Source organism: Pecten maximus, chromosome 1 (genome assembly GCF_902652985.1).
Source record: "Pecten maximus chromosome 1, xPecMax1.1, whole genome shotgun sequence".
Taxonomy (NCBI): Eukaryota; Metazoa; Mollusca; class Bivalvia; order Pectinida; family Pectinidae; genus Pecten; species Pecten maximus.
Genome location: NC_047015.1, coordinates 6,758,608 through 6,780,016, shown reverse-complemented (window position 1 = coordinate 6,780,016; position 21,409 = coordinate 6,758,608). Strand labels below are relative to the sequence as shown.

At 39.8% G+C, this 21,409-nt stretch overlaps 1 protein-coding gene across 2 annotated transcripts in view; it reads right to left on the bottom strand.

Moving 5' to 3' along the window:
• Positions 1 to 2,982: 2,982 nt before the first annotated feature.
• Positions 2,983 to 21,409, bottom strand: part of LOC117323423 (DNA topoisomerase 3-alpha-like) — a 59,654-nt gene continuing 41,227 nt past the window's right edge. For both annotated transcript variants that reach the window (XM_033878647.1, XM_033878653.1), the window contains exons 26-31: positions 18,750 to 19,085; positions 15,900 to 16,011; positions 9,777 to 9,866; positions 8,672 to 8,784; positions 7,376 to 7,495; positions 2,983 to 3,116 (exon numbers count right to left, since the gene is read on the bottom strand). In XM_033878647.1, the coding sequence (XP_033734538.1) occupies positions 3,085 to 3,116; positions 7,376 to 7,495; positions 8,672 to 8,784; positions 9,777 to 9,866; positions 15,900 to 16,011; positions 18,750 to 19,085 (803 nt within the window). In that variant the 3' untranslated portion in view covers positions 2,983 to 3,084. The remainder of the gene's footprint in view (positions 3,117 to 7,375; positions 7,496 to 8,671; positions 8,785 to 9,776; positions 9,867 to 15,899; positions 16,012 to 18,749; positions 19,086 to 21,409) is intronic.

Below are 21,409 nucleotides of genomic sequence, written 5' to 3'. Positions count from 1 at the left end.
ATTAATTACAGGTTAATGTAGGCTTTGATAGGAAACCATCCACTTTTAACATTTTCATATCATATTATTAAAACAAATCTATTTGTTTGAAAATTATCTAATGAAAAAAATGTTATCTTGACAAAATGATGTGGAAGCCCGGGCGTACTAGCGTACGCCTGGCTACGCGCCTGGGAGCTGACTGCTCCTTCTGCTCCTGCAAGCGCTCCTGCAGGTTTCTGTATAAAAGGAGCGAGAGCGGAGGGGGAGTTCGAGTTTTACATGCCTAGGTGTTTCTTATGCGAGAGCGGTGTTGCGAGTTACTCTGTGAACTGTGACGATGTCCTTTGTATGCTGATGTTGCTGAATACAGATAGCCTGGAACTATACTTGGGTGTTGAATTGTTTTCTCGACGACCCACTCTACTTTTTCTCAATAACTCGGGTATTGTGGCGGGTGTCTGACGCTACCTCGAAGACACCTACCGAGGGCTACGGGAGATCTTGTTTGGCGGGAAGCTAATCTGAACCTTTTGAGGAAGATCCTGCCAACTTTCTTCAGAGATCTGTCAGTATGGATGAAACAAGGGTCCACCATTCTACTCCAGAGGCCAAAAAACAATCGAAACAATGGAAGCACCCTGGCTCTCTCCCGCAGAAGGCGCCAAAGACTGTTCCATTAGCTGGGAAGGTTCTGGCGTCTTTTCTGGGATGCAGATGGTATTCTACTGATAGATTATCCCCAAAAGGGACAATCAATCAATGGCACACACTATGTTTCACTTCTGAGGCAGTTACGGGGAAATATTAAACTTAAGCGCCACAGTAAGCTCACTAAAGGTGTTATTCCATCAGGACAATGCTCCTGTTCACAAGTCTGTCATTGTCATGGCTGCCATTCACGATTGTGGCTTTAAATTGATTGAGCATCCGCCTTATTCACCTGATCTCGCTCCATCAGACTTCCATCTATTTCCAAAAGTGAAAACAGTTATTTCATGCACCCACTTTCAGTCCGATTATGACGTCAAACATGCAGTGGATGACTATCTGAACAGCCAAGAAGAGGAGTTGCCATTGATGCCTTTAAACACCGCTTGCAGAAGTGTATAGATACTGTAGGGGGTTATGTTGAAAAATAACACAATATGTCCGGCAAAATTCAAATCCTTCAACGAGGCTTACAACATACCAATCAGTCCTCGTAAAGCGCTTTAATCGACACATCATACCACGAAATGTTGACAATGTATACACAAAGCCATTTTGAATTTCAGCTACCGTATGTGAAGAGATAATTCTCGTGTTTGTTATCAATACGCCAAGATCCACCCCTAATCTGACTATGTTACATCACCAACTAAAATAATGTTCATGTCTTAGTTAACAGAAACAGAGCTGATTCATTCATTTTCACCACTACTAAATCATGTGAAGATCAAAGAACTGTTGAATTGTAACACTCAGGTCTCTGAATTTGTCAATGCAAGTTTTTCAGATACAGTGTTTAGGTCAATTATCAAGGTTAAATGTCTTGAGTACTGACTTTTGAAGGTGAAAAAAAAACATATTCAAGAGTATCACTGGAACTGACGAATGCTCTGCGTAAGTAACTTCAGAGGTTTTTCCCCGTCTATGAATTTTGTATTTGATCAAATCAATGACATATTTGTAAAATATACTTCCATCTGTAAGTTCATAAACACTATGCAGAAAATGTTTTGAAATTCGCTAAATATCCTTAAAATATTGTGTATTGTTAATTTTTTGTCTGTCAACTAGCCTTATTGTTATACTTTTATAATCTAACAATAGTTGATTTGGTTATTGATGATCTACAAATCCTCAAAATGCAACAATTTTGCAATATTGTCTTTTTAGACATTTTGTTAAATTGATAGCAAACTTTCACAGAATAGCATTTTTTGAAGGGATAATTCATAGAGTGTAATGTTATGGTACATCTTTTGAAAAAGTGTTTTTATACATTTCTGGAATGCTTTGGAAAACGGGTCCTTCCCTTGACCCGCCTAAAACTTCATCTGGATGGACTATTCTCATGAAAGTTTGTCTTGTCATTGACGAATTATTCTCAAGGAATTGACAAGTTATGGTTACTGATTCTCTTATATTTCAACAAGTCAAAAGAGTGTATGTTAAATTTTGTGAACATGATACCTTGAGTAAAGATGAATGGATTTTCATGGAACCTGGTAAGCAGCCTTTTATCAATAAGTTCTTAATGATTTCGACAATGGGACCGATTCAATATATAACGTACAGAGCTTTTGCCATTTTATTACCATTGGACATTGTGAGCATAACTTTGGTAAACATCAATACATTTTTGGTGAAATTTGCAGTGACCTTTATAGCAATATGATCAGGGACATACAACTATACCATGATCATAGCTGGATTAGTTTGTCGTTTCATCGTTAACAAGTGTAGCTGGATTAGTTTGTCATTTCATCGTTAACAAGTGTAGCTGGATTAGTTTGTCGTTTCATCGTTAACAAGTGTAGCTGGATTAGTTTGTCGTTTCATCGTTAACAAGTGTAGCTGAATTAGTTTGTCGTTTCATCGTTAACAAGTGTAGCTGGATTAGATTGTCATTTCATCGTTAACAAGTGTAGCTGGATTAGTTTGTCATTTCATCGTTAACAAGTGTAGCTGGATTAGTTTGTCATTTCATCGTTAACAAGTGTAGCTGGATTACTATCAGTTTGTCATTTCATCGTTAACAAGTGTAGCTGGATTAGTTTGTCATTTTACACCAGTTTAGTGATTTGTAATTCTGCCATTGTCTGTTGTGTTAATATTAACCTTCAAACATGTAGACACTTGTGAAGTTTAATACAGAATGTCAGCAGCATGAGTTCATACCAGGTACTGTAAATCTTCATTTGAAAAGTATAACCTTTGTATATGAAGCAAACTTCTAAGAAAAGAACAAACTAATTAACAAAAGCACACTGTACCTACAAATGACAAAAAAGTAAATTCAGATAGGACCATGCATCTGTATTTGGTATTTCATAAAAATATATGACAGGTAAAATAAATAATTCCGTAACATAACAATAAAGTTCCTTAGATTCACTCTCACTTGTGTGGACAGGTCTTTCTTGTGTGGCCTATAAAAAAAAGAAAAAAGTTTGTTAACAGTTTACATAAAAAGCATAATGAGTTCAGTAATTATGACAGTATAAATATTTACGCTTTCTCGACATACAGATATGTATTTTCTGAAACAACTATTCCTAGGTCCCTTATAAGATCTGATATTTTATTCTTAATATAATTTTTTTAAATATTGCATGCATAACAAAAGGGTACATTTACATAACTGGTAGATTGTACATGACCACTTGGTCCTCAAGGTGACCACACTTTTTATTAACATAACTGGTAGATTGTACAAGGCCACTTAGTCCTCAGGGTGACCACACCTTTTATTTACATAACTGGTAGATTGTACAAGGCCACTTAGTCCTCAGGGTGACCACACCTTTTATTTACATAACTGGTAGATTGTACAAGGCCACTTAGTCCTCAGGGTGACCACACCTTTTATTTACATAACTGGTAGATTGTACGTGGCCACTTGGTCCTCAGGGTGACCACACCTTTTATTAACATAACTGGTAGATTGTACAAGGCTACTTGGCTTAAGAGTGTATCGTGGTCTCCCTGTAGGATTGGGACAGTGTTGTCTCTCATATCATCTGTTTAGGGATCCCTTTACTCCTAGTGAAGGACGACTGTATCATGTTAAAGTCACTTTACTCCAAGTGAAGGAGGACTGTATCGTGTTAAAGTCCCTTTACTCCAAGTGAAGGAGGACTGTATCATGTTAAAGTCCCTTTAATCCAAGTGAAGGAGGACTGTATCATGTTAAAGTCCCTTTACTCCTAGTGAAGGAGGACTGTATCGTGTTAAAGTCCCTTTACTCCTAGTGAAGGAGGACTGTATCATGTTAAAGTCCCTTTACTCCAAGTGAAGGAGGACTGTATCATGTTAAAGTCACTTTACTCCAAGTGAAGGAGGACTGTATCATGTTAAAGTCACTTTACTCCAAGTGAAGGACGACTGTATCATGTTAAAGTCACTTTACTCCTAGTGAAGGAGGACTGTATCGTGTTAAAGTCACTTTACTCCTAGTGAAGGAGGACTGTATCATGTTAAAGTCACTTTACTCCAAGTGTAGGAGGACTGTATCATGTTAAAGTCACTTTACTCCTAGTGAAGGAGGACTGTATCATGTTAAAGTCCCTTTACTCCTAGTGAAGGAGGACTGTATCATGTTAAATCACTTTACTCCAAGTGAAGGAGGACTGTATCATGTTAAAGTCACTTTACTCCAAGTGAAGGAGGACTGTATCGTGTTAAAGTCACTTTACTCAAAGTGAAGGAGGACTGTATCATGTTAAAGTCACTTTACTCCTAGTGAAGGAGGACTGTATCGTGTTAAAGTCACTTTACTCCAAGTGAAGGAGGACTGTATCATGTTAAAGTCACTTTACTCCAAGTGTAGGAGGACTGTATCATGTTAAAGTCACTTTAATCCTAGTGTAGGAGGACTGTATCATGTTAAAGTCCCTTTATTCCTAGTGAAGGACCGTATCATGTTAAAGTCCCTTTACTCCAAGTGAAGGAGGACTGTATCATGTTAAAGTCACTTTACTCCCACTGTAGGAGGACTGTATCATGTTAAAGTCACTTTACTCCTAGTGAAGGAGGACTGTATCGTGTTAAAGTCACTTTACTCCTAGTGAAGGAGGACTGTATCATGTTAAAGTCACTTTACTCCAAGTGTAGGAGGACTGTATCATGTTAAAGTCACTTTACTCCTAGTGAAGGAGGACTGTATCATGTTAAAGTCCCTTTACTCCTAGTGAAGGAGGACTGTATCATGTTAAATCACTTTACTCCAAGTGAAGGAGGACTGTATCATGTTAAAGTCACTTTACTCCAAGTGAAGGAGGACTGTATCGTGTTAAAGTCACTTTACTCCAAGTGAAGGAGGACTGTATCATGTTAAAGTCACTTTACTCCTAGTGAAGGACGACTGTATCATGTTAAAGTCACTTTACTCCAAGTGAAGGAGGACTGTATCGTGTTAAAGTCACTTTACTCCAAGTGAAGGAGGACTGTATCATGTTAAAGTCACTTTACTCCTAGTGAAGGAGGACTGTATCGTGTTAAAGTCACTTTACTCCAAGTGAAGGAGGACTGTATCATGTTAAAGTCACTTTACTCCAAGTAAAGGAGGACTGTATCGTGTTAAAGTCACTTTACTCCTAGTGAAGGAGGACTGTATCGTGTTAAAGTCACTTTACTCCAAGTGAAGGAGGACTGTATCATGTTAAAGTCACTTTACTCCTAGTGAAGGACGACTGTATCATGTTAAAGTCACTTTACTCCAAGTGAAGGAGGACTGTATCGTGTTAAAGTCACTTTACTCCTAGTGAAGGAGGACTGTATCATGTTAAAGTCACTTTACTCCAAGTGAAGGAGGACTGTATCGTGTTAAAGTCCCTTTACTCCTAGTGAAGGAGGACTGTATCATGTTAAAGTCACTTTACTCCAAGTGTAGGAGGACTGTATCATGTTAAAGTCACTTTAATCCTAGTGTAGGAGGACTGTATCATGTTAAAGTCCCTTTATTCCTAGTGAAGGACCGTATCATGTTAAAGTCCCTTTACTCCAAGTGAAGGAGGACTGTATCATGTTAAAGTCACTTTACTCCAAGTGAAGGAGGACTGTATCGTGTTAAAGTCCCTTTACTCCAAGTGAAGGAGGACTGTATCATGTTAAAGTCCCTTTACTCCAAGTGAAGGACGACTGTATCATGTTAAAGTCACTTTACTCCAAGTGAAGGAGGACTGTATCGTGTTCAAGTCACTTTACTCCTAGTGAAGGAGTACTGTATCATGTTAAAGTCACTTTACTCCAAGTGAAGGAGGACTGTATCATGTTAAAGTCACTTTACTCCTAGTGAAGGAGGACTGTATCATGTTAAAGTCACTTTACTCCAAGTGAAGGAGGACTGTATCATGTTAAAGTCACTTTACTCCCACTGTAGGAGGACTGTATCGTGTTAAAGTCACTTTACTCCCACTGTAGGAGGACTGTGTCATGTTAAAGTCACTTTACTCCCACTGTAGGAGGACTGTTTCATGTTAAAGTCACTTTACTCCCACTGTAGGAGGACTGTATCATGTTAAAGTCACTTTACTCCAAGTGAAGGAGGACTGTATCATGTTAAAGTCACTTTACTCCAAGTGAAGGACTGTATCGTGTTAAAGTCCCTTTACTCCAAGTGAAGGACGACTGTATCATGTTAAAGTCACTTTACTCCAAGTAAAGGAGGACTGTATCATGTTAAAGTCACTTTACTCCAAGTGAAGGAGGACTGTATCAGGTTAAAGTCCCTTTACTCCAAGTGAAGGAGGACTGTATCATGTTAAAGTCACTTTACTCCAAGTGAAGGAGGACCGTATCATGTTAAAGTCCCTTTACTCCAAGTGAAGGAGGACTGTATCGTGTTAAAGTCACTTTACTCCAAGTAAAGGAGGACTGTATCGTGTTAAAGTCACTTTACTCCAAGTGAAGGACGACTGTATCATGTTAAAGTCACTTTACTCCTAGTGAAGGAGGACTGTATCATGTTAAAGTCACTTTACTCCAAGTGAAGGAGGACTGTATCATGTTAAAGTCACTTTACTCCAAGTGAAGGAGGACTGTATCATGTTAAAGTCACTTTACTCCAAGTGAAGGAGGACTGTATCATGTTAAAGTCACTTTACTCCAAGTAAAGGAGGACTGTATCGTGTTAAAGTCACTTTACTCCAAGTGAAGGACGACTGTATCATGTTAAAGTCACTTTACTCCTAGTGAAGGAGGACTGTATCATGTTAAAGTCACTTTACTCCAAGTGAAGGAGGACCGTATCATGTTAAAGTCACTTTACTCCAAGTGAAGGAGGACCGTATCATGTTAAAGTCACTTTACTCCAAGTGAAGGAGGACTGTATCATGTTAAAGTCACTTTACTCCAAGTGAAGGAGGACTGTATCATGTTAAAGTCACTTTACTCCAAGTGAAGGAGGACTGTATCATGTTAAAGTCACTTTACTCCAAGTGAAGGAGGACCGTATCATGTTAAAGTCACTTTACTCCCACTGTAGGAGGACTGTATCATGTTTAAATCACCTAGTGACCTAGTGATGAACTAAGGTGTTTAAAAATTATCTTTGTTTCTGTGTGCAGCCCCACACCTATAGCCCTTGTCTTTGCCGATAAAGAAGGCTTCAAATTTTTGTTATTATTTCTAAAAGGAAATATTCAGAATGTCAAAAAGTATAACTTGGTATACAATATGTCCAGCTTACCTTCCTCTCCACATAAGCCACATTTCCTCGCCTTCTTTGTAACTGGTCCCCCACTGTTAGCCCCACCACGTCTTTTATTATCACCTCTTTGGTTCCACTCACTACCACCACCTGTATTTTCTGTAAAAAAATGTAAAAATCATAAATTAGATGAGAGTTAATGTAATTACATGTCTCTGCTTCTGAATATTTAGATTAAGTCAATATGTGGTATTCATCACATTTACTACAGCAAAGACCTGAATATTTTATAAAGATTTACTAGCAACAATGTATTTCTCCAAACATAAAAAGTGAGAAATTAAGCTCAACCTCCAGCTACCTTAATTGGAAAACTTAAACATTGTACAATTAATTAACAAAGTCCAATTAACGGTAAACTTTGGGTGAAATTCAAAATCTGAAATGTGTGTAGGGAGCACATGCGTAGATGAAAGTATGAACCAGGTTTGGTTATGACAGCACAATTACTTTGTGAGAAATTAAACTTAACCCCCAGTTAATTCTAAATGGAAAACTTTAACTTGGCCTTATATATCAACAAAGTCCAACAGTAAATTTTAGTAGAAATTCTAAATCTGAAATGTGTGTTGGGATGGTCATATATAGATAGGGGCATATTCCAGTTGCCGTTAAAACAGCTCTATGTGGAGAGTGGTTAGGATGATGACAGTGGTTAGGATGATGACAGTGGTTAGCATGATGACAGTGGTTAGGATGATGACACTGGTAAGGATGACGACAGTGGTAAGGATGACGACAGTGGTAAGGATGATGACAGCGGTTAGGATGAAGACAGCGGTTAGGATGATGACAGCGGTTAGGATGAAGACAGCGGTTAGGATGATGACAGTGGTTAGGATGATGACAGTGGTAAGGATGATGACAGTGGTTAGGATGATGACAGTGGTAAGGATGATGACAGTGGTAAGGATGAAGACAGCGGTTAGGATGATGACAGTGGTAAGGATGATGACAGTGGTTAGGATGATGACAGTGGTAAGGATGATGACAGTGGTAAGGATGATGACAGTGGTTAGGATGATGACAGTGGTAAGGATGATGACAGTAGTAAGGATGATGACAGTGGTAAGGATGATGACAGTGGTTAGGATGATGACAGTGGTAAGGATGATGACAGTAGTAAGGATGATGACAGTGGTAAGGATGATGACAGTGGTTAGGATGATGACAGTGGTAAGGATGAAGACAGCGGTTAGGATGATGACAGTGGTTAGGATGATGACAGTGGTAAGGATGATGACAGTGGTTGGGATGATGACAGTATAGATTTACCATTACTTCCCATCTCGTCAACCCACTGGAAGAAATTACAACCTTCACCACGGGGTTTACTGCATGCCAAGAATTGTCTCCCTTTGTTTGGTCCGTCCTTTTGTACTGATAATCTAAGAATGAAACACAAACCGCATAAATTATTTCTAATTATAAAATCATACAGTTTATTGTATCTACCTGTAAGGTTACAGCATACAGTAATCTGGTCATTAATTGTTTATTAAGTTACACCACCATACAGTAATCTGGTCATTAATTGTTTACTAAGTTACACCACCATACAGTAATCTGATCATTAATTGTTTACTAAGTTACACCACCATACAGTAATCTGATCATTAATTGTTTACTAAGTTACACCACCATACAGTAATCTGATCATTAATTGTTTACTAGGTTACACCACCATACAGTAATCTGATCATTAATTGTTTACTAGGTTACACCACCATACAGTAATCTGATCATTAATTGTTTACCAAGTTACACCACCATACAGTAATCTGATCATTAATTGTTTACTAGGTTACACCACCATACAGTAATCTGATCATTAATTGTTTACCAAGTTACACCACCATACAGTAATCTGATCATTAACTGTTTACTAGGTTACACCACCATACAGTAATCTGGTCATTAATTGTTTTCTAGGTTACACCACCATACAGTAATCTGGTCATTAATTGTTTACTAGGTTACACCACCATACAGTAATCTGGTCATTAATTGTTTACTAGGTTACACCACCATACAGTAATCTGGTCATTAATTGTTTACCAAGTTACACCACCATACAGTAATCTGGTCATTAATTGTTTACTAAGTTACACCACCATACAGTAATCTGGTCATTAATTGTTTACCAAGTTACACCACCATACAGTAATCTGGTCATTAATTGTTTACTAGGTTACACCACCATCAGAACCAGACCTAGATTAACACTGCTATTCTTATACTGTTATATAATCATTATACATAAACATGAGGTTCCCCTCCCCCTCCCATGTCTATTTGTATGAACACCTACAGTTTAGCTTAGTATGTGACGTACCACAGTTGATATACAATTGTAAACTCGCCATTAGAAAATAATTACTTTTTAGCCGTGTTTCCACAGTGACATTCTTCTCCTCCTGAGTTTCCCGATAGTGGGGGATGATTACCTCTACCAGAAGTACTGGTATTCCTGGAAGATCAAAATGTAAACATACCGTGATAGACAAAGTCAGCTTACAAACTTTAGTGTTCCCATCTACGAAGTTTGTATAAACAAAATAATTAATCCTATCTCAATTAGTTTGTGATTTTCAGGCTAGTATGATCTTTTGTGGTATCTGTACATGATATATACAAAGCTAATTTGGCCTATTTATAACAAGATTGACTGGAAAGGTGAGTACAAATGTACCAGTAGGCTGCATAATGTAATATTAGCTGCCATTTTGTATGTACATGTACGGAAACAATTCTGCTGTCGGCGGCTGGTCACTACTTTTAATTCAATGAAATAAACATGTCGATATAGGACAGATTTTTCAGTGCTGACGATGAATCAGTTTTCACAGTCAGATCGTAATTTTATAGGTCCAGTTGGTCAGCGAGTGCCACACAAGACTAAGGTATTAGTGTAATCCTTGCCTGACTGCGTGTGCTGTTACAGCTTTTGTAAATTAACAAGTTGAACATTATTAGTTATATGGTGATTCATTCAGAATTATGAATAAACTAAGTACTGATATATCATTTTGTGTTTTCTTTGATGTTAATTGAGCCATCATACATTGTATTGGACCTGAATACAACTACTTGCTCAAGTGAGATCGTATGTGTGTGCAACATAGTGGCTCGACAAAGATAAATCCATGTTATTGATGATAAATCGATACAATTTCAAGGAATTAAACTTCAAAATAACAATTTATTTCCTTTATATTCAATATCTACTTATTAAATGCTTATTATATTTAAGTATCAAATCCTACTGTCAAATGAAATGACAACTACAAAACTCAAATCATATTCACGACATCCTTGCATCTGACTGACAAAAGCTTGTTCCTGCGTATAGTGCACAGTGAAATTTCACCTGTTAATGTAAGAAAACAAGAGGCCCAATGGGCCTGTATCACTCCTCTGGCTCTACAGCAACTTAAGTTGATCTAGGTCATTTCTGCAGATACAATACTGATAACCAGTTTATTCAAATATCAGATTAGGCTAGGTTTATTCATGTTAATACATTTTCTAGACTTTCATTCCAGCATACTTTTGGCCTAATATCAGGTCTCTTGGCTATCAAGAAATCATTGTTTCAAGATTTAAACCTATTTGACCCCTGTGACCTTTAATGTAAGTCAACTGATCCATTTGAACAAACTTGGAAGCCATTCACTCCAGCATGCTACAGGCCCAATATCAAGTCCCTGGGCCTCTTGGTTCTTGAGAGGTCATTTGAAGATTTTAGCCTATTTGACCCATGTCACCTTGATTGTAGGTCAAGGTCATTCATTTGAACAAACTTGGTAGTCCTTCTCCCTAGCATGCTACAGTCCCAAAATCAAGTCCCTGGGCCTTTTGGGTACTGAGAAAAAGTTGTTCAAAGGAAAAATTTGAAGTGGGACGGCCGGACGCCACACCGCGGTATAAGCTTACTTGCCCTTCTGGCAGGTGAGCTAAAAAGTGTGCATTATACGCCAATATTTACAGTAAGTGTGTTTGAACCCTGTTACCTTAATTAAAGGTCAAGGTCATTCATTTGAACAAACCCTTCAGGCAGGTGAGCTAATAAAAACATGTTTCCCCTTCTCACTAGGCACTGATTTTTTTTTTTACACAAAATTGTCCTTTACCTTTAGTTCAAGATCACAATGATCCAATGACAGAACACTGATCTTTGTCAATGATAAAGGTATACAGCAACTTTCACGATTTAAAAGTTATTACCAGATAAGTCCCCTAAAAGTGACAATTATTACACTATTGTCAAGAGGCATATATAATGGCCATACAGATGTAAATGTTGGGATATACTACTGTACCTGTTGTAAGAGGTGTTACCCACTCCACCCCCTCCTCCATACAGATGTAAATGTTGGGATGTACTACTATACCTGTTGTAAGTGGTGCTACCCACTCCACCCCCTCCTCCATACAGATGTAAATGTTGGGATGTACTACTGTACCTGTTGTAAGTGGTGCTACCCACTCCACCCCCTCCTCCATACAGATGTAAATGTTGGGATGTACTACTGTACCTGTTGTAAGTGGTGTTACCCACTCCACCCCCTCCTCCATACAGATGTAAATGTTGGGATGTACTACTGTACCTGTTGTAAGAGGTGTTACCCACTCCACCCCCTCCTCCATACAGATGTAAATGTTGGGATGTACTACTATACCTGTTGTAAGTGGTGCTACCCACTCCACCCCCTCCTCCATACAGATGTAAATGTTGGGATGTACTACTGTACCTGTTGTAAGTGGTGTTACCCACTCCACCCCCTCCTCCATACAGATGTAAATGTTGGGATGTACTACTGTACCTGTTGTAAGAGGTGTTACCCACTCCACCCCCTCCTCCATACAGATGTAAATGTTGGGATGTACTACTGTACCTGTTGTAAGTGGTGTTACCCACTCCACCCCCTCCTCCATACAGATGTAAATGTTGGGATGTACTACTGTACCTGTTGTAAGAGGTGTTACCCACGCCACCCCCTCCTCCATACAGATGTAAATGTTGGGATGTACTACTGTACCTGTTGTAAGAGGTGTTACCCCCTCCTCCATACAGATGTAAATGTTGGGATGTACTACTGTCCTGTTGTAAGTGGTGTTACCCACTCCATACAGATGTAAATGTTGGGATGTACTACTGTACCTGTTGTAAGTGGTGTTACCCACTCCACCCCCTCCTCCATACAGATGTAAATGTTGGGATGTACTACTGTACCTGTTGTAAGTGGTGTTACCTCCTCCACCCCCTCCTCCATACAGATGTAAATGTTGGGATGTACTACTGTACCTGTTGTAAGTGGTGTTACCCACTCCACCCCCTCCTCCATACAGATGTAAATGTTGGGATGTACTACTGTACCTGTTGTAAGTGGTGCTACCCACTCCACCCCCTCCTCCATACAGATGTAAATGTTGGGATGTACTACTGTACCTGTTGTAAGTGGTGTTACCTCCTCCACCCCCTCCTCCATACAGATGTAAATGTTGGGATGTACTACTGTACCTGTTGTAAGTGGTGTTACCCACTCCACCCCCTCCTCCATACAGATGTAAATGTTGGGATGTACTACTGTACCTGTTGTAAGTGGTGTTACCTCCTCCACCCCCTCCTCCATACAGATGTAAATGTTGGGATGTACTACTGTACCTGTTGTAAGAGGTGTTACCCACTCCACCCCCTCCTCCATACAGATGTAAATGTTGGGATGTACTACTGTACCTGTTGTAAGTGGTGTTACCCACTCCACCCCCTCCTCCATACAGATGTAAATGTTGGGATGTACTACTGTACCTGTTGTAAGTGGTGTTACCTCCTCCACCCCCTCCTCCATACAGATGTAAATGTTGGGATGTACTACTGTACCTGTTGTAAGTGGTGTTACCCACTCCTCCATACAGATGTAAATGTTGGGATGTACTACTGTACCTGTTGTAAGAGGTGTTACCCACTCCACCCCCTCCTCCATACAGATGTAAATGTTGGGATGTACTACTGTACCTGTTGTAAGTGGTGTTACCTCCTCCACCCCCTCCTCCATACAGATGTAAATGTTGGGATGTACTACTGTACCTGTTGTAAGTGGTGTTACCCACTCCACCCCCTCCTCCATACAGATGTAGATGTTGGGATGTACTACTGTACCTGTTGTAAGTGGTGTTACCCACTCCACCCCCTCCTCCATACAGATGTAAGTGTTGGAATGTACTACTGTACCTGTTGTAAGTGGTGTTACCCCCTTCACCCCCTCCTCCATACAGATGTAAATGTTGGGATGTACTACTGTACCTGTTGTAAGTGGTGTTACCCCCTCCACCCCCTCCTCCATACAGATGTAAATGTTGGGATATACTACTGTACCTGTTGTAAGTGGTGTTACCCACTCCACCCCCTCCTCCATACAGATGTAAATGTTGGGATATACTACTGTACCTGTTGTAAGTGGTGTTACCCACTCCACCCCCTCCTCCATACAGATGTAAATGTTGGGATGTACTACTGTACCTGTTGTTAGTGGTGTTACCTCCTCCTCCATACAGATGTAAATGTTGGGATGTACTACTGTACCTGTTGTAAAAGGCGTTACCCACTCCACCCCCTCGTCCATACAGATGTAAATGTTGGGATGTACTACTGTACCTGTTGTAAAAGGCGTTACCCACTCCACCCCCTCCTCCATACAGATGTAAATGTTGGGATGTACTACTGTACCTGTTGTAAGTGGTGTTACCCCCTCCACCCCCTCCTCCATACAGATGTAAATGTTGGGATGTACTACTGTACCTGTTGTAAGAGGTGTTACCCCCTCCACCCCCTCCTCCATACAGATGTAAATATTGGGATGTACTACTGTACCTGTTGTAAGAGGTGTTACCCCCTCCTCCATACAGATGTAAATGTTGGGATGTACTACTGTACATGTACCTGTTGTAAGAGGTGTTACCCACTCCACCCCCTCCTCCATACAGATGTAAATGTTGGGATGTACTACTGTACCTGTTGTAAAAGGCGTTACCCACTCCACCCCCTCGTCCATACAGATGTAAATGTTGGGATGTACTACTGTACCTGTTGTAAGTGGTGTTACCCCCTCCACCCCCTCCTCCATACAGATGTAAATGTTGGGATGTACTACTGTACCTGTTGTAAGTGGTGTTACCCACTCCACCCCCTCCTCCATACAGATGTAAATGTTGGGATGTACTACTGTCCTGTTGTAAGTGGTGTTACCCACTCCATACAGATGTAAATGTTGGGATGTACTACTGTACCTGTTGTAAGTGGTGTTACCCACTCCACCCCTCCTCCATACAGATGTAAATGTTGGGATGTACTACTGTACCTGTTGTAAGTGGTGTTACCCCCTCCACCCCCTCCTCCATACAGATGTAAATGTTGGGATGTACTACTGTACCTGTTGTAAGTGGTGTTACCTCCTCCACCCCCTCCTCCATACAGATGTAAATGTTGGGATGTACTACTGTACCTGTTGTAAGTGGTGTTACCCCCTCCACCCCCTCCTCCATACAGATGTAAATGTTGGGATGTACTACTGTACCTGTTGTAAGTGGTGTTACCCACTCCACCCCTCCTCCATACAGATGTAAATGTTGGGATGTACTACTGTACCTGTTGTAAGTGGTGTTACCTCCTCCACCCCCTCCTCCATACAGATGTAAATGTTGGGATGTACTACTGTACCTGTTGTAAGTGGTGTTACCCACTCCACCCCCTCCTCCATACAGATGTAAATGTTGGGATGTACTACTGTACCTGTTGTAAGTGGTGTTACCCACTCCACCCCCTCCTCCATACAGATGTAAATGTTGGGATGTACTACTGTACCTGTTGTTAGTGGTGTTACCTCCTCCTCCATACAGATGTAAATGTTGGGATGTACTACTGTACCTGTTGTAAGTGGTGTTACCCACTCCACCCCCTCCTCCATACAGATGTAAATGTTGGGATGTACTACTGTACCTGTTGTAAGTGGTGTTACCCCCTCCACCCCCTCCTCCATACAGATGTAAATGTTGGGATGTACTACTGTACCTGTTGTATGAGGTGTTACCCCCTCCACCCCCTCCTCCATACAGATGTAAATGTTGGGATGTACTACTGTACCTGTTGTAAGTGGTGTTACCCACTCCACCCCCTCCTCCATACAGATGTAAATGTTGGGATGTACTACTGTACCTGTTGTAAGTGGTGTTACCCACTCCACCCCCTCCTCCATACAGATGTAAATGTTGGGATGTACTACTGTACCTGTTGTAAGTGGTGTTACCCCCTCCACCCCCTCCTCCATACCGATGTAAATGTTGGGATGTACTACTGTACCTGTTGTAAGAGGTGTTACCCACTCCACCCCCTCCTCCATACAGATGTAAATGTTGGGATGTACTACTGTACCTGTTGTAAGAGGTGTTACCCACTCCACCCCCTCCTCCATACAGATGTAAATGTTGGGATGTACTACTGTACCTGTTGTGAGTGGTGTTACCCCCTCCACCCCCTCCTCCATCAATGTCAGGTGTCTCATCAGCCCAAAGAAAAAAGTTACATTTAGATGATCCACATTTATAGAACTGTCGACCTGAAAGAATGAATTGGTATAGATATACAGTATTACAACAATGTATCAATGAATGTTTTGACGGAGCAGATTCCTCCATAAACAAGATAAAACAAACCCTGCACCTGACTATTACTACATCAAACTGAGTCATATTGGGTAAGAAAAGGACAAAGCTGTTACCAATTATCATTTTGTGTGATTGTGATTTTTATCATATAACATTTAATATCACAGGAATAAAGCACTTAAGGTTGTTTTATAACATATATACCTGGTACATGTGAAGTTTTATAACATATATACCTGGTACATGTGAAGTTTTATAACATATATACCTGGTACATGTGAAGTTTTATAACATATATACCTGGTACATGTGAAGTTTTATAACATATATACCTGGTACATGTGAAGTTTTATAACATATATACCTGGTACATGTGAAGTTTTATAACATATATACCTGGTACATGTGAAGTTTTATAACATATATACCTGGTACATGTGAAGTTTTATAACATATATACCTGGTACATGTGAAGTTTAAGTTAAAATTCTTTTCTAAGTAACACTGACATTAGACCAATAATACTGATTCCAGAAAAATACGATCAATGTAAGCATGCCATGAAGTTCAGAATCAGTTACAACCATTAGAGTTAAGACAACAAGAGGACCAGAGTGGATATTTAATCGAGGCAAAATACTCTCATTTAAGGTGGTTTTTTTCTCAAATATTTTCTACTTTTTCAGTTTCCCATCCCAACAATGGTTGGAACCAAATATGGACAAAATCCTGTCGTCCTTAACGAAGAAGGACTTTAAACAAGAGGCCAATGGGCCTTAACGGTCACCTGAGTTTTGATATATTCATGTTAATTTAATTGGCCCTTTTTGGCTCCACCTATCAGTCAAGGGGGCTAGTAAGGGCCAACATGTGCATACCATGAAACTGTCATCCAATGCTGATAGTGTTAACATGCTGATTGTGTTAACAAAGTTAGAATGAATTCCAACAGAAATCAAACAAATGACAATCAAAAATGTGATTTTCTTATATTAACTATAGTAAAGGGGCAAACTTGAGACCCCAGGGTCATTAAAATCACAATTTTGGTAAAGCACCTTAAGACCCTCCCATCTATGAAGAGTATTTAATTCTACCTTATTTAGGTCTTGAGAAGAAGTTTCTTTAAGCACCCCGCTGAAGGACCCACCTACCTGAACTGACGTTGGCTCTACCTTCCTTATTTATAGAATGTCAATAGATACAAACACTAGAATGGCAATAGATACAAACACTAGAATGTCAATAGATACAAACACTAGAATGTCAATAGATACAAACACTGGAATGTCAATAGATACAAACACTGGAGTGTCAATAGATACAAACACTAGAATGTCAATAGATACAAACACTAGAATGTCAATAGATACAAACACTGGAGTGTCAATAGATACAAACACTAGAATGTCAATAGATACAAACACTAGAATGTCAATAGATACAAACACTAGAATGTCAATAGATACAAACACTAGAATGTCAATAGATACAAACACTGGAATGTCAATAGATACAAACACTAGAGTGTCAATAGATACAAACACCAGAGTGTCATTAGATACAAACACTAGAATGTCAATAGATACCAACACTAGAATGTCAATAGATACAAACACTATAGTGTCAATAGATACAAACACTAGAATGTCAATAGATACAAACACTGGAGTGTCAATAGATACAAACACTAGAATGTCAATAGATACTAACACTAGAATGTCATTAGATACTAACACTAGAATGTCAATAGATACTAACACTAGAATGTCAATAGATACAAACACTAGAATGTCATTAGATACTAACACTAGAGTGTCAATAGATACAAACACTAGAATGTCAATAGATACAAACACTAGAGTGTCAATAGATACAAACACTGGAATGTCAATAGATACTAGCTCTAGAGTGTCAATAGATACAAACACTAGAGTGTCAATAGATACAAACACTAGAATGTCAATAGATACAAACACTAGAGTGTCAATAGATACAAACACTAGGGTATCATTAGATACAAACTCTAGAATGTCAATAGATACAAACACTAGAGTGTCATTAGATACAAACACTAGAGTATCAATAGATACTAGCTCTAGAGTGTCAATAGATACTAGCTCTAGAGTGTCATTAGATACAAACACTAGAGTGTCAATAGATACAAACACTAGAGTGTCAATAGATACAAACACTAGAGTGTCATTAGATACAAACACTAGAGTGTCAATACATAGCTTATATCTGTTTTCAGTTTTATAATTAGTAGGACTATCAACTGACTCTTTAACCACTGATCCCTGAGAGCTTACAGACCTGACTCCGTAACCACTGATCCCCGAGAGCTTACAGACCTGACTCTGTAACCACTGATCCCTGAGAACTTACAGACCTGACTCCGTAACCACTGATCCCTGAGAGCTTGCAGACCTGACTCTGTAACCACTGATCCCTGAGAGCTTACAGACCTGACTCCGTAACCACTGATCCCTGAGAGCTTACAGACCTGACTCTGTAACCACTGATCCCTGAGAGCTTACCAACCTGACTCTGTAACCACTGATCCCCGAGAGCTTGCAGACCTGACTCTGTAACCACTGATCCCCGAGAGCTTGCTGACCTGACACTGTAATAACCACTGATCCCTGAGAACTTACAGACCCGATGAACAGATACCTTTATAACTTACCTGTGTTGGGTCCCTCTTTGCGCACTGTTAGTAACAAAGCATCGTCTCCACAGGAACATACAATAGCATTACCGCCACTAGCTGCTGGAGCAGATGTATTTCTGTTGAATGGTGACACTGACACCAGGGGAACACGAGAGTTACCTCCCTGTACACCATTTCCTGTCTGGGTATTGTTGTTCGTACTACTGTTGTATGTTGATATATTTTGTCTCTGGGTAGACTGTGATGGTCTGTTGTTGGTTCTACCACTGGCCTGGGAGTTGTATGTTGAACCTATACCACTATCTGATAGATTTGTCTGGTTAGATAATGTAGCAGGCCTTTGACTGGAACCTAAGAAAGAGTGTAGCATCAATTGTTACCAGTAAATTGCATTATATAATTGCTGTTGTATTTCTATGAAGTAATGATTAAAATCAATTAGCTTCCTCATAACAATAGCTACTGTACCAGTGGTCAGGGAAATAAACCGTTAATTCTATAATAAATATTGTCAGGGAAATAAACTGTTAATTTTATAATAAATATGGCCTACTAGTTTTTCTTTTAAATTCCCCAGTACAAATGCTGTAATGACTGTTTGTAAGAACATCTTTGATATAAAAGCAGCAATATGTTCTCCCGAGAAATGGTGTCTACAGTTGCCAAGCAAAAGAAACAAGGGCCCAATGGGCCCAAATCGCTCACCTGCAATGCAGTGATCTTTTCATATATGGATCCTGCAGTTATTTGAAAGCATGCTACATGACCAATATAATGTCTCTCGGCACTTAAGCTATTCACTAAAAGTCATTTAAAGATTTAAGCATACTTGATCGACGTGACCTTGGATGTGAGTCAGGGTCATTCATTTGAACAAAGTTGGTAGCCCTTCACCCCAGCATGCTACAGACCAAATATCAACTCCCTTGGACGCTTGGTTATTGAGAGGAAGTCGCTTAAAGGTTTTAGCCTTTTTGACTGCTGTGACCTTGAATGAAGGTCAAGGTCATTCATTTCAACAAACTTGAGAGCCCTTTACCCCAGCATGCTACAGGCCAAAAATTCGGTCTCTGGGACTCTTGGTTATTGAGAAGAAGTCGTTTAGATTTTAGCCTTTTTGACTTCTGTGACCTTGAATGAAGGTCAAGGCCATTCATTTGAACAAACTTGATAGCCCTTCACCCCAGCATGCTACAGGCCAAATATTAGGTCTCTGGGACTCTTGGTTATTGACAAGAAGTCGTTTAAAGATTTTAGGCTTTTTGACTCCTGTGACCTTGAATGAAGGTCAAGGTCATTCATTTGAACAAACTTGGTAGCCCTTCACCCCAGCATGCTACAGACCCAATATCAACTCCCTGGGACTCTTGGTTATTGAGAAGATGTTGTTTAAAGATTTTAGCCTTTTTGACTCCTGTGACCTTGAATGAAGGTCAAGGTCATTCATTTGAACAAACTTGGTAGCCCTTCACCCCAGCATGCTACAGACCCAATATCAACTCCCTGGGACTCTTGGTTATTGAGAAGAAGTTGTTTAAAGATTTTAGCCTTTTTGACTCCTGTGACCTTAAATGAAGGTCAAGGTCATTCATTTGAACAAACTTGGTAGCCCTTCACCCCAGCATGCTACAGACCCAATATCAACTCCCTGGGACTCTTGGTTATTGAGAAGAAGTTGTTTAAAGATTTTAGCCTTTTTGACTCCTGTGACCTTGAATGAAGGTCAAGGTCATTCATTTCAACAAACTTGGTAGCCCTTTACCCCAGCATGCTACAGGCCAAATATTAGGTCTCTGGGACTCTTGGTTATTGAGAAGAAGTCGTTTAAAGATTTTAGCCTTTTTGACTTATGTGACCTTGAATGAAGGTTAAGGTCATTCATTTGAACAAACTTGATAGCCCTTTACCCCAGTATTCTACAGACCCAATAACAACTCCCTGGGACTCTTGGTTATTGAGAAGAAGTCATTTAAAGATTTTAGCCTTTTTGACTCCTGTGACCTTGAATGAAGGTCAAGGTCATTCATTTGAAGAAACTTGGTAGCCCTTTACCCCAGCATTCTACAGACCCAATATCAACTCCCTGGGACTCTTCGTTATTGAGAAGAAGTTGTTTAAAGATTTTAGCCCTTTTGACTCCTGTGACCTTGAATGAAGGTCAAGGTCATTCATTTGAACAAACTTGGTAGCCCTTCACCCCAGCATGCTACAGACCCAATATCAACTCCCTGGGACTCTTGGTTATTGAGAAGAAGTTGTTTAAAGATTTTAGCCTTTTTGACTCCTGTGACCTTGAATGAAGGTCAAGGCCATTCATTTGAACAAACTTGGGAGCCCTTCACCCCAGCATGCTACAGGCCAAATATTAGGTCTCTGGGACTCTTGGTTATTGACAAGAAGTCGTTTAAAGATTTTAGGCTTTTTGACTCCTGTGACCTTGAATGAAGGTCAAGGTCATTCATTTGAACAAACTTGGTAGCCCTTCACCCCAGCATGCTACAGACCCAATATCAACTCCCTGGGACTCTTGGTTATTGAGAAGATGTTGTTTAAAGATTTTAGCCTTTTTGACTCCTGTGACCTTGAATGAAGGTCAAGGTCATTCATTTGAACAAACTTGGTAGCCCTTCACCCCAGCATGCTACAGACCCAATATCAACTCCCTGGGACTCTTG